This window comes from Xylocopa sonorina, chromosome 5, assembly GCF_050948175.1.
Source record: "Xylocopa sonorina isolate GNS202 chromosome 5, iyXylSono1_principal, whole genome shotgun sequence".
Lineage (NCBI taxonomy): Eukaryota > Metazoa > Arthropoda > Insecta > Hymenoptera > Apidae > Xylocopa > Xylocopa sonorina.
In genome coordinates this window covers 13800698-13816725 of record NC_135197.1, presented here as the reverse complement: position 1 = coordinate 13816725, position 16028 = coordinate 13800698, and the positions used below count along the sequence as shown (strand labels likewise).

The 16028-nt window shown below is 31.3% G+C and overlaps 3 protein-coding genes across 9 annotated transcripts; all 3 read left to right on the top strand.

The window, feature by feature from the left end:
• The first annotated feature begins 820 nt into the window (after positions 1-820).
• Positions 821-7176, top strand: LOC143423438 (baculoviral IAP repeat-containing protein 8). Of its 4 annotated transcripts, none has more exons than XM_076894794.1 (3): positions 821-1179; positions 4119-5000; positions 5086-7176. In XM_076894794.1, exons 2-3 carry the CDS (start codon positions 4164-4166, stop codon positions 5461-5463), a joined length of 1215 nt encoding a protein of 404 aa, XP_076750909.1. In that variant the 5' UTR covers positions 821-1179; positions 4119-4163; the 3' UTR covers positions 5464-7176. The 4 variants fall into 4 exon arrangements, with proteins under 4 accessions (XP_076750909.1, XP_076750908.1, XP_076750910.1 ...); XM_076894793.1 differs by lacking the exon at positions 821-1179 and adding an exon at positions 1453-1653; XM_076894795.1 differs by lacking the exon at positions 821-1179 and adding an exon at positions 1718-1889.
• A 378-nt stretch (positions 7177-7554) lies between these two features.
• Positions 7555-12508, top strand: LOC143423414 (uncharacterized). Of its 3 annotated transcripts, XM_076894743.1 has the most exons (12): positions 7556-8025; positions 8117-8443; positions 8525-9215; positions 9301-9452; positions 9546-9691; positions 9771-9879; positions 9947-10101; positions 10176-10286; positions 10562-10675; positions 11646-11874; positions 11949-12064; positions 12137-12508. In XM_076894743.1, the coding sequence occupies exons 1-12, from the start codon at positions 7707-7709 to the stop codon at positions 12275-12277; spliced, it is 2610 nt and encodes an 869-aa protein (XP_076750858.1). In that variant the 5' UTR covers positions 7556-7706; the 3' UTR covers positions 12278-12508. The 3 variants fall into 3 exon arrangements, with proteins under 3 accessions (XP_076750860.1, XP_076750859.1, XP_076750858.1); XM_076894745.1 differs by lacking the exons at positions 11949-12064; positions 12137-12508 and adding an exon at positions 11392-11454 and having other exon boundaries at positions 7555-8025; positions 11646-11875; XM_076894744.1 differs by lacking the exons at positions 11949-12064; positions 12137-12508 and adding an exon at positions 11345-11454 and having other exon boundaries at positions 7555-8025; positions 11646-11875.
• Positions 12509-13475: 967 nt separating this feature from the next.
• Por (Protein-serine O-palmitoleoyltransferase por) lies at positions 13476-15394 on the top strand. Of its 2 annotated transcripts, none has more exons than XM_076894788.1 (6): positions 13476-13711; positions 13782-13974; positions 14067-14283; positions 14370-14476; positions 14549-14751; positions 14835-15394. In XM_076894788.1, exons 1-6 carry the CDS (start codon positions 13489-13491, stop codon positions 15275-15277), a joined length of 1386 nt encoding a protein of 461 aa, XP_076750903.1. In that variant the 5' UTR covers positions 13476-13488; the 3' UTR covers positions 15278-15394. The 2 variants fall into 2 exon arrangements, with proteins under 2 accessions (XP_076750903.1, XP_076750904.1); XM_076894789.1 differs by having other exon boundaries at positions 13576-13711; positions 13766-13974.
• The last annotated feature ends 634 nt before the right edge of the window (positions 15395-16028 follow it).

The following is a 16028-nucleotide window of genomic DNA, read 5'->3' as shown; positions in this document are numbered from 1 at the left end:
ACTTTGAAATATATTTTAATTTAAAATACATATGATAATACAATATATTAGAAACGTTAAGCTGGATAAATAAAAAATATTCTTAAAAAATTGCAAGCATATGTTTCTCAACCTCCTTAGGAAATAGTTTAGACAATGAACAATTGTTAAGACATTTTATCTTAATCAGTAAGACAATTTAAAATCAAACAAATTGTTGATACTGAACAGTATAAAGTGAAAGTCTGTATACGTCAGTAGTCTGGTGTCCGTAATTGAACATTTTCTGAACGTGAGTATCAAACAAATGCATATATCTTGTAGGCAATATTAAGAATTATTGTAGAATTAACCATAATTGTTAGTATGTATATTAAAGGTAAATGAAATCGAGTCATAATGTTTCTAATCATTGTTTAAGCAAATTTCTCAAACGACTATTACAAACTTTGTCAGTAGAATGGCTGCAAGTCTAAGACAGGACTCAAGACATTTAATTATTTTAAGTTCTGTTAGTCAAATATGATTATGTTGATAGAATCTGTACAGATATGGATTTGCCTTTAGATCTTGGACAAATTTATAATTAAACTAGTATGGAACTACAGTCAATTTGCTGGGTAATTGGTAAATGCTAAAATAATTCTTTCACATGAGGCACATTAAAAAAAAAAGATTGCTTTACATAAATTTTTAGCATTGATTTTAACAAAGTTTTTTAAGAAATTTGCATGCATCTTATAAATTCTACATATAAGTAAAAACATAGAGAGAAAACGCAGTAGCGTTTGTGTCGCGAGCTTTTCCAAGCTCTCCGTTATTTAGTACGTATTACGCTTTGGTTGGATTGAGTCGAGTGGGGCTTACACGGAAACGCCATTGCTGTCTCGCAAGAACACCCACCGAAATGTTCGAGAGTACTCGCGTTTATTATTCGTGATTATTTCTCGTGTTGTTCTAATACAGTTATTCTTAAAATAATGTTATTTTGATTGCAAAAATTGTGCGCGTTTCAAATTTATATTACAATTATTAATTCAAATCGCTGGGAAAAAGAAAACAGTGGTTCATTCTTTTAAATTCTTCGAGTACTGTCCGATTGAACAAAAGAAACAAGATTGTATTAAAGAGAAGAGAATAAAATACTTAATATAAAAGATAATTTTCCAGTGCGTGTGAATTGATCAATTAACGAAAGAGGTAATCTTCGTATAATAAAATGCGACCATAGTGTGCGTGCGTGCGTGCGTGTGTCCGTATGTGTGTCATAGAGATTAAATGACGAAGGTAGTTTCTTCGTTTAGCAAGAGAATAATAGGTTAACTTTATTAGAACGAATTGACAAATAATATGGACCAGATTCGTAAAAAGGGAAGATGGGGAAAATATTGGATCGATTATATCTTTACTACTGGAAACTTGATTACAAAGGAAAGAGCATTAAGCCACGTATAGAGACAGTGCGCGGGCAGACCCTTGAGGCAGACCCTCATGGCGTGTTTCGCTGCGTGCGGACGTGTCTCGCACCGAGGCTTCCTCGCGGCGAAACTACCCCGAGGCGATCCAAAATTTATCGGTTTTTTCGACCAAGATCAAACGTGCCTCGAGGGTTCTGCCTCGCTTCGTCTCGACGCGTACCGAAACAATTTCCAGGGTTTATGGCACGACCGTATGGTAAGGCCATTTCTGACTTTCACCAACACTCGCTCTAACTTGCTTGCTTACCCTACGTATGGCAGGAGACATCTCGGTTTAGGCTGCCGCGAAGGCCTGCCTCAAGGGTCTGCCGCGCAGTGTCTCTATATAGCCTCGCATTTGTCTGTGTTTACTATATAGACACGCATGTAAAATTGTACAAACTTTATTCGTTTAACAGTGTATTCACAGACTTCACAGTTATTCTGATATCGGTATGTTATGCCCGTATTACGTTCATGTTTTACTAACCGTGCGAATATTGTATCTCATAAGGAAGATTCGATTAACTTGTCTAGACCGATTTTATTCGCATTATAGATTGCTGCATTTTCATATTTGGCTTACGTACATTCTACGTCTTGGCTTGTTTTACCTTGCTTTGCCTTACCTTACCTTGCCGCGCCGCGCCTCTTCTCGTTTCGTCTCATCGAAGTTAAAAAGCCATCGTGGCGAAGCAAACTCAGACGAGTCAGGAATGCATGTTTAACCTTTTATCTTTTCAGTCAATTTCAAATATAAAATATCATGTTTCTGAGTAATGCAATGATAAAATAACTTATATATACAATAAATATATTTCTTAATCTTCGCCAAACGGATTATAGGTTTGCTTCAACCAATGCACGTTACATATTTGTATCAGAATCGTGAAATTCTGGTTTACTTACTAATGCTGTAGCCATTTACTTCCTTCTTTTCTCTCTATCTATAATCGTACGATAAAACGAAACGGTTTGTTTTTAATCGGTTTTTAATATGGAAAAATAAGTGGATCAAGAATCCGCTGTGCGGTTTGCGGTTCTCAAAATGATAAGTCACACAAGAGTTAAGAATGAACTTTTTTATCTTTTAAAAAAGGACAACCAGTTATGTTTGTTTCATTGTGTGTTCTCTCTTTCCTGCTTTTAATTACACTGTTGCCAGATGTCACAAATGAAACAGATGTGAAAGTCTCCCAAAAAAGATAAGCCTTATGATTACATCCCACGATTAGCTAAACGCAAATGTTATTTCCTTTCTTCTGTCCAAAACAGGATATCAGAGAAATACATGTTCTGAAAACGAAGAGAAAAGGATGTGCTATAGATTTTCGGTATTTAGAGCTCTAACAAACTGACTTAACGCTTTGTCTAAGTTAAAATTTTCTGGTGGTACTAAAATAAATGATTAAAACGAAGTATATATTTCTATAACGAAAGGTCCTCATTATTTTCAATTAGTAGTTAATGAAGAATCTTTGTTGGTATCATTTAAATTAAAAACATTATGAGCTTATTGCACCACTTTAATATCTGATAAAAAAATTCTGAATTGACTTGATGTATCATTTAGATAAAATTAATTTTATATAATGAAAATTAATAAAATTCTAGGATAAGATAAAATAATGATTAAGAAAAGAAAGATACGGGTTGCTATGCCTTTGTCGATATATTTCATGAGTACACAGTGATGTAATGCAACAAGAAAAGTTAAAATACAGGATATACAAGTGGCAACGTTGCACAGAACGGCATGCATGTGTGTATACAGTTGTAACTTCAAGTGTGTGTTAATTCAGAGAGAATGAGAGAGAGACAGAGTGAGTGAGTGAGCGAGTGAGAGTTTGTTCCTGGAAGTTCTTGTTTCTGGTACATAGGCTGCGTCATTTCACATTATCTAAGTATGCACTATACATATACCGTGAAAAGTCCATGGTACTTCGTCATTCACGAATCATAACAGCATTCTAATTATTTAGTGAGTAATCGTTAAAGCTATATACACAAGTGCGTGCGCGCGCGCACACATACACAGAATGCACATTACAAGTTAAATGTACGTACAACATTCTATAAATGTGCAATAACGTTGTGCTCAGTGCTATTTTTACATTTTTCAAAAATACGTACAGATATGAAAATGCACAGAGAGTAGTTTAACCAAACTATATGGGACGGAATTTTTTCTTTGGATCAGATGCATTTGTTTTTCTAAATGTTAGAGTGTGTGTGTGTGTGTGTGTGTATATATATATATATATATATTGTTTATTAGATTCCATCCGGTTATTCTGCATAAAAAAGCATTAAGACAAAGTAATCGAAAAATAAAGAGTTCGTGAAATGTTTTACCCGAAAGATAAGAGATACTCGTGTATTTTAAATTCTGTAGAAAGATTAGCAGCAGATACGTATATAAGTGACTACAAACACGCAGACCTAACGTTTTGGGTAAAATACCTAAAGTACTAACTTCTTTCGCGTACTTTTATAATTATAAATCGTATAAAATATTTGAAATTTTTATTATATAATATCTTAATTATATAAAAATTTTAATAAAACGATATTAAATATAAAAGATGTTTGCAAGAATAAAAGTAATCGCACATTAACTGTAATTTAATAAAAGTTAATCCAAACAATAAATTTAGCAATACTTGCATCTATTTTGAATAGGTTTGAAGAAACCTTCTGAATTGTAATTCGATCAGTGTGGCCAATATGGATATTATGCACAGAGAATTGCAAAGTGTTTCAAACTTCAAATCTTCAGCAAATGCTCAGTTACCACCACCAGCGCTTCCAGTAGTATCACCCGCATTAAACGACGAAGTTGATAATGCGGACTATCGTTTTGAATTAGCTAGGCTGCAGAGTTTTAAAAATTGGCCTATATCGTATATTGCACCAGAAAAGTTTGCTGATGCTGGATTTTACTATACTGGTGAAAGTGACAAAGTAAAATGTTTTGAATGTGAAGTCGAGATATGTCAGTGGGTAGAGGGTGATAATCCTATGGTTGATCACCAGCGTTGGTCACCAGGCTGTAGATTTATTCGAAAAATTAACTGTGGTAATGTACCAATTGGCGAAGATCCAAATACAGTTTCGTCACCAAGGCCAAGAAGTAGAGATGTATGTGGTGCTTATGGTTTAGAATATCGCCCTACATCTGGTCCAGATAACCATAATTTTTCGACAGAATTACAATTACCAAGCACAGCTAAACTTAGCTGTTTAGGCTTGGGACGACCTAAAGGACCAGTTCATCCTGAGTATGCTAGTTATGACGGTAGATTCCACACATTTGAAACATGGCCAAAATCTATGCCACAAACGAAAGAACAATTAGCAGATGCAGGTTTTTATTATACTGGAAAAGGTGATCAAACTTTGTGTTATTATTGTGGTGGTGGCTTAAAAGATTGGGAACCAGAAGACGATCCTTGGGAACAACACGCAAAATGGTTTTCTAAATGCTATTACCTATTAATGGTTAAAGGTCAAGATTATGTGAATAAAATAACAGGTCAACACATATCGAGACCATCTAAAGAAGTAACTATATGCTGCATTTTATAATATAAACATAGTTATTAGCTAAACAATATACTTATAATTATATATTTTATATTTATTTCAGGAGACTATGCAAATGAATTTACCTAGTTTTATTAAGAAGGTAGAACGGTCTACAAGTATAGAAGCGCAGAAAAAAGATAATGTAGAAAGCCATCCTGGATCAAGTTCTCAAGACAGTGGTATAGAAAGTATTAGTGCAGGAAGCAATAGATCGTCCGCAAAAGGAAGTGCAGAAGATTTGTCAAATACAGGGGTACAAAGCAGTAGTGAACCTAGAGATGATGCAAGATTGTGTAAAATCTGTTATAATGGAGAATTAGGAGTAGTATTTTTACCATGTGGACATATGGTTGCTTGTGTTAAATGTGCTCCTGGAATGACAAGTTGTGCAATATGCAGAGAACCTGTTACAATGACCGTACGAGCCTTTTTCTCATAGTATTTTGTAGCCTAATATTATAATATTCAGTAGAGTTAGAAAATTTAATTGACTATTAGAATCATTTATGTAAATTATTTAGCAGAAGAATTGCATATTTGAATTGACAAAATCTTTAGAATAAAATTTAATTTTACATTATTTCCTATGAATTGAACAATTTAGGATGATCTGTATATTTAAAATCTAAAGGAAGGAAATAAATGACCAATATATATTCTACTCTTTCATTGGAATAATATACGTATAGTAATGCTAGTTATAGATAAAAACAAGTGACTAGGAAAATTTCAACATCTTTTTTCTGTATGTAAAACGAATAATTGTTTCTTGTCTCTGATCATATTGTAAATAAAATATACATATTATATCTTGTAATATGAAAAAATTTGTTCAATTATAAGAGTGCCAAAAATTTTCATTGGATAGAGGACCATACATCTAGATGTATCTTCTAATTTAAATATGCTCAATTGCCTCTGTTCATATCATAAGAGATAACTATCACAGAGATTGCATATTATTCTATAAGATACATATAAATGTAAATTATATAGTAATAGCAGATTACACAAAGGTAAACTAAATCAATGGAGTATATATTACTTTAATTAGTATTGTAATAAAATTATGAAATGGATATTCCTTCATTAGATTTTTATAATATGTAATTGCAAACTTTTTTGCTTTATAAGCTAATAACATAGCTACCGTTCTATGCCCTCTACCATAATAGATAAAGTAGAATAGTCTTACAAATTGCACCCTCTTTGGACGATAGGTATCTAGAATTCACATTGGTAAGAGCATTCGCTGTTTAGAAATGCTATAGTTTCCAAAGAGTATTACCATTCACTGGTTGCAGTACTAATTATTAAAGAACTATAACAAATTAAATTTTATTTCACAGATTTTACCATAAAATTTTTTTATTTCACTGCTAAATAAGTAGAATTATCAATTCGCACAGTTAATTAAATTTTTAATTCTACTAAATATTATAATCACAATTAGATTATTTTATATTATTGGCAAATCTTTATACGAATAAGAAAATTCACTCTCGATAACATATATCACGACTGAAAAATATTTAATGTGTATCATATGCGACTATATTGATGTAGGGTTGAAGGGTTTAGAAGCTATATAGTAAATAGTAGAATTCAGCATATTGCAATTTTACATTTTTGCCAGTTAATATGTTTGTAAATGATTCAAAACTATTATGTTATATTTGTCTGTTAAAACATAAATTTGTCAAAGGTAATATAAAAGTTAAATTCTCCCTCAAAGTACAGAATTATAAATATATTACCCATTTCTCATTTTCAGTTTATGTGTTAAATGCAATGAATAATTTATATAAACATAGAAAAATCCAACAAAACTTAATTTCTGTAAAAACTACCTTCGTTACTTAGAAATACAATTACTAATGACAAGTACAAATGGCTTTATTAATATTTTCAAAATTTGTAATCATCATACGTATTATTTATTCAAGTAAACTTTTATTTTCAGTATAGTTAATTATTAAATAGATAGACGTTTACAAATATGTTTATTTCACGAAAATCATTAATCATGTAACATCATAAAATTTTATGTAATATTTGATTGTATATGAAACAATTTACACAATTCTATTATCATTAGTTTTCTATTTATTGCCATATCTTGTATATTTTGAATACATCATCAGTATGGAGATTTTATCTATCTTTCTTTTACATGTTCCTTAATTCATTGTTATACATGTAGGTGTGTATGAATTATGAACTGAATCTTAAAGCTTCTAAAGCTGCTAATTAAGCTAATTAAAAATTCAATATCGATATTAAATATCTCTTATAACTCTTGTTCTCCGGAATTTAAAAAATGTAATTTTTATTTTGTAAAACTTCAAATGTTCAGCTATTTGCAGAAGGAGATAAAAATAGATTGTAATATCATTGATTTGAATTTGAATTTGAAATAGAATCACTGTTTAATGGAATACTAATATTTATTTAAACATATGTACCACCTATATGTGGATATATCCGTTATTCATTTATGTAATGAATAAATAGTTATTGCTAGATGTCGCTGAGCTCGAATACTTAAATGGCGACTGATGGTTCAATACGACAGTTCAAGATAAGATGAAAATATAATGAATATTAGTGTCTTGCACGGACGAAAGTTTTAATTCAACATTTATGTTTTTTGTAGTTGATTAAAATAGATTGACATCAATAATGGGAGACTTGTTTGATATCGCGAACCTAATTACAACTGTCGGTGTTGACAGAATAAAAATTAAGCCAGAACCCGGAATACCAGAGAAATCATCAAACGAAATACTAACAGAGTTGTTTAGTACATTTGATGCTGAAGAGGAAATTGTCTCGTCAGAGAACACTGATCAACAAGTCCCAAATGCGAGTGTTAAATTTGAAAAGCCTAACAAGTTTCAAGTTAAAAAAAAGAAGACCAAGAAAAAGCATAAACATAAGGACAAAAAACATAAGAAAAAATCAAAACGAAATTCCTCTGAGAGTAACAGCGATCTTGAAAGTAATAAAGATGCTATCAATTATTCTGAATCTTTACGCAGGTTTGTATACCATTTATAACTAAACATCTTTCATTGTTTTTTAATAAACAGATGTTAAAAAGAAGAAGAAACACAAAAAGAAAACAAAACGAAGGCACGAAGACGATTCAAGTAAGTCATCGGATTCGGACGAACCGAAAAACAAAATACCAAAATTGGATGGTACGTGTGATAGTGCCAAGAAGAAAGGTCATAATAAGGAGAACGGATCGGAGAAAAAGGATGTGGATGCATCAGAAGATTGTGAAAAATCATTGGTTAAAACAAGTACAGAATTAGGAAACAGTTTTACTGGGGAACCCGATAGCCCTCAACTACCACCTATTTCAAAGAAAATAGAAGATGAACCTGAAGAACAACTAATATCTAAGATTCTTGGTTTGTGATATTTATGCTAATAGTAATATTAAAATGTACTTAAGTATAAATAACGTCTGTTTGCATTTTTTCTATACATAGAAAAACCAAGGCAATCGCATCAAGGAAAAATATTAATAAAAGATCTTAAAAATAGTACAGTTTACAATGACACAGTGAAAGAAATAGAAAACAAGGAGAAGGAAAAAGCAGCTCGTATGGAGGATGGTGAATTATCTGATACTAGCACTGACAATAGAACTCCGACGTTAAGTCCCAGTCCGGAACGATGTACATCTTTTAGATCATTAACCTCCAGTCCAACTTTAGAAAAAATCGAAAATAGAGGGATGAGTCCTACGAAAAGAGAAATATCTGTAAGAAATGACTTAAGATTAATCTTGAGAGAGAAAGAAAAGAAAAGATTAGGAGATTTAGATAAAAGGCTAGATGGAACGGAAAAATCAAAATTATATATGGATAATGAATACAAAGATAAAACACATAATTATAATAGCAAGAATACAACGAGCAAAGATAGCAAGCACAGTCACAATTGTCACTCTCAAGAAAGAAAAAGATCCGAGTCTCGTACACGTGTGAATTCACGTAGAAGTAGAAGCAGAGGAAGAGATAAACGGAGAGATAAAAGCAGAGATAGGTATAACAATAGTCGAAGCAGCGATAGACGAGAATCTTTAAAATGTAGGGAACGACGAAGACATAGAAGCAGGAGCGATGATAAAAGCAGAGATAAGCATATACGAGGGCGAAGTAGGAGCAGAGAACGAAAGTTAGTATTTTTCATTTCATAGTGTATTTAAATACACATGTATATTTCCACATAATTGTACTAATCAATTCCTATATCATATAAGGGAACGAATAGAAATTGATAAAAAGAAGTTATTGGAAATAGCAAGAAGGAATGCAATAAATATGATTAAGCAAGGAACATTGCCACTGATACAACAAGATAAAGCAATTGCCGCGATACAAGCTGGAGGAAAAACGGTGGATGAACTCACAGGTATGTATGTATCCTACATATGTACTTCAATTAGTAACATAAAAATGATCGTTTTTAAGAATACATAAATAAATACATATTTATTTATTTTAGACTTCTGTAAATCGTTATCAAAGTCTGAAGCATTGGGAGAACTCTCCAGTATTTCTTCAGAAGAAGATGGAAGTGAATCAGAGAAAGGTTTTCATCATCCTTTCTTACTTAAAGGACGACCTAGTTCTATTATTATGAACATTAGGGTAGGTTCGATATAACCAACAATGTTATAAATCTCTTAATATTCTTAATAGATTATAAAAAGTGTCTGTTACATATTAGGATGCAAAACAATTGCCAACCAAAACATTCCAAGAAAAAACAGTAGAGTCGTCAAATCAGTTAAGGTTGCAATTTCCTGTATCAAGTGGACAGCATCATAGAAAAAGCGGTAAAATATTCATTAATATTACCAAAGTTTTTACCAACTTCTAAGCACAATTTCTCATTTATTGCAGAAAGTGAATGGGTACCAGTTACCCCAAAGAAACCGGAACCAAAAAAACAATTTATACCTGCCTGCGTGCCTGTTGAACCTCCTACTGTAATACCTCCAACTGCTCCTATATATCCAATACAATCAACAGTTTTTTCTCAACCAATAGCAACAGAAGTATGAAAAGTGATATTTTTGCTAAAAGTTTTCAAAATTTCGCTGCATTCGTGTACACGTTATTATATTTACAGCCAATAGATATTGGTTCAATAGTATCCCAAAGGTTAGCAGCGATGAGAAAATTAAGAGAAAATCCAAATGACGTATGTGCTCAGAATGAAATGTATCGAGCACAGAATGAGGTATTGTTATAACAAAACGTGAGTCATTTAACTATAACACGTAAATTTACTAGTAAACTCTTTGTTGTATAAAAAGGTGTTTTAAACAAATGTTGTTCAACATCAAGCAGAATTGCAACAACATTGCAATGAATAGCTTGAAATATTTTTTATACAACAAATAGATGACAAGTAAACTTAAGTGGTACAATAAATGTGACTCATTCTGTATACATATTTTGTATGTAATTTTATGTAATTTATAATTTACATGTATTGCACATACTATTTAACAGATGAAAACATGGGCTGAAAGTAAACAAATGCCAGGTCAATTTACTGGCAGTACAGGAGCTAAAGTACTCTCACCCGCAGAACTTACTTCAGGTTATCAAGCCTGGGCTCATAAGGTAACAGTATTACTTATAATATGATTATATTTTATTGTTTATCATTCTGTAATTTATTTGATCACTGAGCTCGATTTTTAATGAGTATAGTAGGAACGTTTAATTTAATTAAATATATATGTTGATAAATAATTGTCAGTTAAGCTCGATCAAATTTTCAATATGTTATATATGTATATATTATTTGAAAAAGCTTAATTGCATATGTATTACATATATTATAATTTCATTCTGGCGATTCCTTTTTTTTTTTTTTTTTTTAATTTAGTTACTTCTTTTTAAACAATATGTTGTCTGGTACTGATATTGCCTGTAACAAGTTTTCAGGTACAGTCTCTATCACGATTAATGCTATATTTTGATATAGCAAATCTGATGAGAACTGTGATGTAGGCATAGACTATTTCTTGTATAGGAGTAGATTCTGTGCCTGCATGGACACAGGGGCACCATTATTTTATACATTTTTGTGTTTCATGATCGAATTAGCTAAAGAAATTTATAGAAATGAACGTATTTAGGACACGTACTAATAAAAAAAGATATGTGAAATTAATATTCCCACAAAATTCATTTATATAATGGGCTCTTGTGAGATTATGGCTAATTATCATCAGCTTCCTATCATAGGATATCATCCGGAGTAACTGTATTCATTTGTTCATAAAGCTGGGATATTTAGCTTTAGTCTGCATCCACCTGAGGGTTTGTTACAGGCACATAGCTACATCAGAGAAGAAACAACTTCAGCGGCGTGATGTCGAATTTATGGTTTTTTGGTAAGTATTTTCACTCAAAAAATATTAGAACACTTTATACATAGTCAATTACTACCTTAAGATGTGATAATTGGACATAAAATAACCAAATGATTGTACTCGTTTCACTTGTATATTAATGCTATTTTTGTCTTGTAGTTTTACTAAAATATTATGAAATTCATTAGATTTTAATGTAACAAACTATTTAGGATCAGTTAGTATCAGCACAGCCTGTTTCGGGTGGGATGGGTATGGCTTTACTGCAGAAGATGGGTTGGCGACCAGGGGAGGGTTTGGGAAAAAATAAAGAAGGCACTCTTGAGCCCTTACAACTTGAAGTGAAATTGGATAAACGAGGCCTCGTTTCAGAACAAGATATAGGACAAAAAACAGGAAAAGCAATGAAACCAGTTGTACCAGCAATCAAAACTTTAGAAGGTACGTTCTAATGAAAATCTATTTGTTTTAAGAATGCTGCGGTAATAACTGTGAATCTGTAATGCATATTATAGGAAAACATCCAGTGTCGTTACTGGGTGAATATTGTTCAAAACGAAAGCTTGGTGCACCAGTTTATGAATTGTGTTTTGAATGTGGACCAGATCATAGAAAAAATTTCCTCTTCAAAGTATGTAACTCTGTTGCATCTCTCTCTCTCTATAAGTTTTGCAATTTCTTTACAATTAATATTCTACTTTAGGTGAAGGTAAATGGAATTGAGTACAAACCAAGTGTAGCAAGTCCTAACAAAAAACAGGCTAAAGCAGAAGCTGCACAGATTTGCTTACAAACACTAGGATTGTTACCTGAGCCTAGTACTGTACCCATTACAAAACCTTGAAGTTCAAATAATAACTTCGTTAATGGTACTAATTCTACCATTTCTTGAGAAATAAAAATAAAAAAAAAATATATATATATATATACATATTTATATTATGTAAAACAATGTACAAAAACTGTAAATTTAAAAGAAACAAATTACTTTTTCCATTTTACTATGTACATAATTGTCTTTAAAAAAACTTTAATATTACAATGCATTTCATTTTTTCAATTAAATGTGTTTCAATGTTTACTACTGATCATTCGTTTGAATGTATGCAATAATGCATAATGTAAATAAAGCAAACTGTAAACAACATATCAAATAGCCTTTTCCGTTAACATACATGTTTCTCAATGCACACATTTTATGATAGTCGTAGCAGTACGTGTCACATTCAACAGTAGTTTTATTCTAATTTACTTTATATTTCCCGCTTTAGAGGTAAGAGAGAGAAAGATATATTAGGAAGCTATAAGAAAGAGTGAGACAGATGATACCATCTCGGCTCTAGAACCCGTGGCGCCATCTCTGTAAAAAGTGCTCAAACTGCTCGCACAGCGTTATCGACAGCGAAGTGAACTACCGACAGTAGTGGCGCCATCTCTTGACGGAATACTGGAACTAATTCCCCGAGTAGTTTCAACACTTTCCACAGAGATGGCGCCACTACTGTCGGTAGTTCACTTCACTGTCGATAACGCTGTGCGAGCAGTTTGAGCACTTTTTACAGAGATGGCGCCACGGGTTCTAGAGCAGAGATGGTATCATCTGTCTCACTCTTTCTTATAGCTTCCTAATATATCTTTCTCACTCTTACCTCTAAAGCGGGAAATGTAAAATGAATTAGAATATAACTATTGAAAAATAAAATTAAATTAGAATGAAACTATTGAAATATACATCCCGACAACAGAATTTTGTCACAATAAGAGCACTGTTGTGTCACTTGCGCCGCGTGTATGCAATATAATTCGAGGTTATTTGCACAAGAGGAAGAGAGAAAGGGTAGAGGGATATATTGAAATAAATTAAAATATTTCCAATAAATTGGAATTTAATATTGTTCTCTTGCTTGCACAGCAATTACAGCCAATTTCGATAACATTATAATTATTATTTTACGATTAAAGCTAAGAATAATAAGCTAGAAATGTTAACTACTTGACCAACGTTAAGTTGTTGTGATTAGTAAAACACCGGCACACACTTTAATTTCAACTGTGATGGACGATGTAGAAGTTCCAGTTTTTTACGACGATGAAAGTGATTTTGCGGGACACGAATATTTGCAAGATTCGGAATATGAATATGAATACGAAGATGTCGAAAGGGAAACATTATTCGAGCTGTATCATTATTGTCTTGAACCTACTATCTATGACACAATGTCATATATACTACCGTTATTTATTTCCACAATAATATTTAGACTATCCGTTCATTCTCGTAAGCATGTATTTGTACAAGAACATACATAAATAATAAAATTAAATTTCACAGATTTTTAACATTACAGAATATGTATCGCATAAAGTTTTCCATATATTGTCAATGCTGACTGGTATATACAATGTTTATTATTATGTAGGAGAATGTTTATATGTATTGCTAATACTTTGTACAATTTCCTATGTCACTCTACACATACCTAAAAAGTATTATAGAAACATATATATATTTTTACCATCCCTTTTGATCATTGCGTATTGGTATGTTAAACAATTGTAAATAAATTTCTTTGGGATATATCAAAATTTATCTATGCAAGAACAAAGTTTTTTCTATAGTTTCTAATTTTCAGCGAATTTTCTATGTCATCTGTAGTTTGGCACAAAGTACGAAGCGTTATAATGACTATGGCAATGAAAACGATTAGTATAGCGATAGATAAAATTGATGCACATAACTTGCCCGATATTTATTCCTATATGGGATACACATTTTGTGGTGTGACATGCCTCTTTGGTCCATGGTTATCATTTAAAGATTACATATCAGTACGTTATACAAATAATCAGGTATAAATGTATTAAATTTATTATTATATCTATTGAGACTAAAACTGAAATTAAAAATTGACAATAAGAACATTTTTCAATTGTAGGATAAGCGGTGGATATTTTATGCTATTCAGTATGGGATCTTATCCTTTCTTTTCTTAACTGTTTCAAATTGTTGGGCACAATGGATGATTGCGGACACTTCTTGGAAGTTAATAAATGTTATACAACTTTAGTCCATTTTTCATATTACTAAATAAATAACTTATTTTCATCATTTCAGGTGGTTATTAGCATATAGAGATGCATTATCTTTTAGAATGTCTCATTATTTTATTTCATACATTGCATCCACTCTATTACTTCTTGGAGGATTTCCATTTACATCAAGTGCTATAGTAAAACCTTTAAAAATAGAATTTCCACGTTCCCTTGTACATGTTGTCGTTTGTTGGAACATACCAATGCATTTCTGGCTGAAAACATGTACGCATTTATATTCAAATTTCATTGTTATTAATTACTATTGAAATAAATTAAATTTGATATGTTTTTATATGAACTTTCAGATATATTCCGTCCCAGCATTAAGTATTTGGGAAAATTTGGAGCTGTCACAATGACGTATTTAACGAGTGCTCTTCTACATGGATTAAATTTTCAGTTGGCTGCGGTGTTGCTCAGTCTCGGATTTTATACTTATGTAGAATTTCAACTTAGATTTTTGCTAGCAACCATTTTTGATGCATGTATCGCATCGAAACAGTGCACTAACAACAAATGTACGCACACATACAAAAGCCAAAATTGTTGGTGGGTGCTTTTGACTAACATAATGTTTTCTGGACTATCAATTTTCCATTTAGCTTATTTAGGTCTTATGTTTGATACATCTGAATTACAAGAGACAGGATATAGTTATGTTCATACCATTGAAAAGTGGTCTCAACTTGGATTTGCTAGCCATTGGGTAGTGTTTGCTACATACTGTGTATACTTTTTGATAAGATAATACTAATTATACAAATGGAATATTTATTTTTTATATCTCTAACATTCGTTTTTTATATAATATACATATATCTGTACAAATGGTCTCTCTCTCTTTCTCTCTCTCTCTCTCTCTCTCTCTCTCTCTCTCTCTCTGTATATTAGTGCCATTTAATATATCATCTAAATAAATTTGAATATAAATTTTTATTTTTTCTTCATGTTTTATATTATTTGTATAACGTATTTACTACGTGAGCAGGAAGAACGTATAGTACAAAAATATTAAAATATGAGAATTATATGCAAAATAGTTTTAACAGGACAAGCACAGTGTAATTGTGAAATTCTTAAAATAAGTAAAATAAATAGTCTTTATTAAATATATATATATATAACATAGTGTATAAAGTGTATTTGCACATTAGTGTACATAAATCATATTAAACAATTAGTATATAGAAACTCTAAAATATCTACAAGCTATATTTGTTAAATTATACATTTCTCAATTATATAGATATATATATATTTTTTTTAAATTATACATTATATCACGTTAACATAATCATAACAGTGAATAAAAATATCTTTTTCATCAAAATGCACTAATGTTGCACTCTGATTTTTATTGCTAATAAAGTATCAATATACATAATAAGAAATACTATGTGTAGTATTAGAACGTAACATATCTTAGATTTTAAAAATTAAATTAAAAACATAAAAATTGTTATGTTCTTTAATTAGTTGTGTATTCTGGTTTATAAAAT

Excerpts from the sequence above, each read along its gene's own strand:
- LOC143423414 (XM_076894743.1), top strand. The coding sequence starts at position 7,707 with ATGGGAGACTTGTTTGATATCGCGAACCTAATTACAACTGTCGGTGTT. Across the intron at positions 10,287-10,561 it reads TGTATCGAGCACAGAATGAG|ATGAAAACATGGGCTGAAAG; the intron begins GTATTGTTATAA and ends ACTATTTAACAG. Across the intron at positions 12,065-12,136 it reads GAAAAAATTTCCTCTTCAAA|GTGAAGGTAAATGGAATTGA; the intron begins GTATGTAACTCT and ends ATTCTACTTTAG.
- Por (XM_076894788.1), top strand. The coding sequence starts at position 13,489 with ATGGACGATGTAGAAGTTCCAGTTTTTTACGACGATGAAAGTGATTTT. Across the intron at positions 13,712-13,781 it reads TAGACTATCCGTTCATTCTC|AATATGTATCGCATAAAGTT; the intron begins GTAAGCATGTAT and ends TTAACATTACAG. Across the intron at positions 14,284-14,369 it reads TACGTTATACAAATAATCAG|GATAAGCGGTGGATATTTTA; the intron begins GTATAAATGTAT and ends TTTCAATTGTAG.
- LOC143423438 (XM_076894794.1), top strand. The coding sequence starts at position 4,164 with ATGGATATTATGCACAGAGAATTGCAAAGTGTTTCAAACTTCAAATCT. Across the intron at positions 5,001-5,085 it reads TATCGAGACCATCTAAAGAA|GAGACTATGCAAATGAATTT; the intron begins GTAACTATATGC and ends TATTTATTTCAG.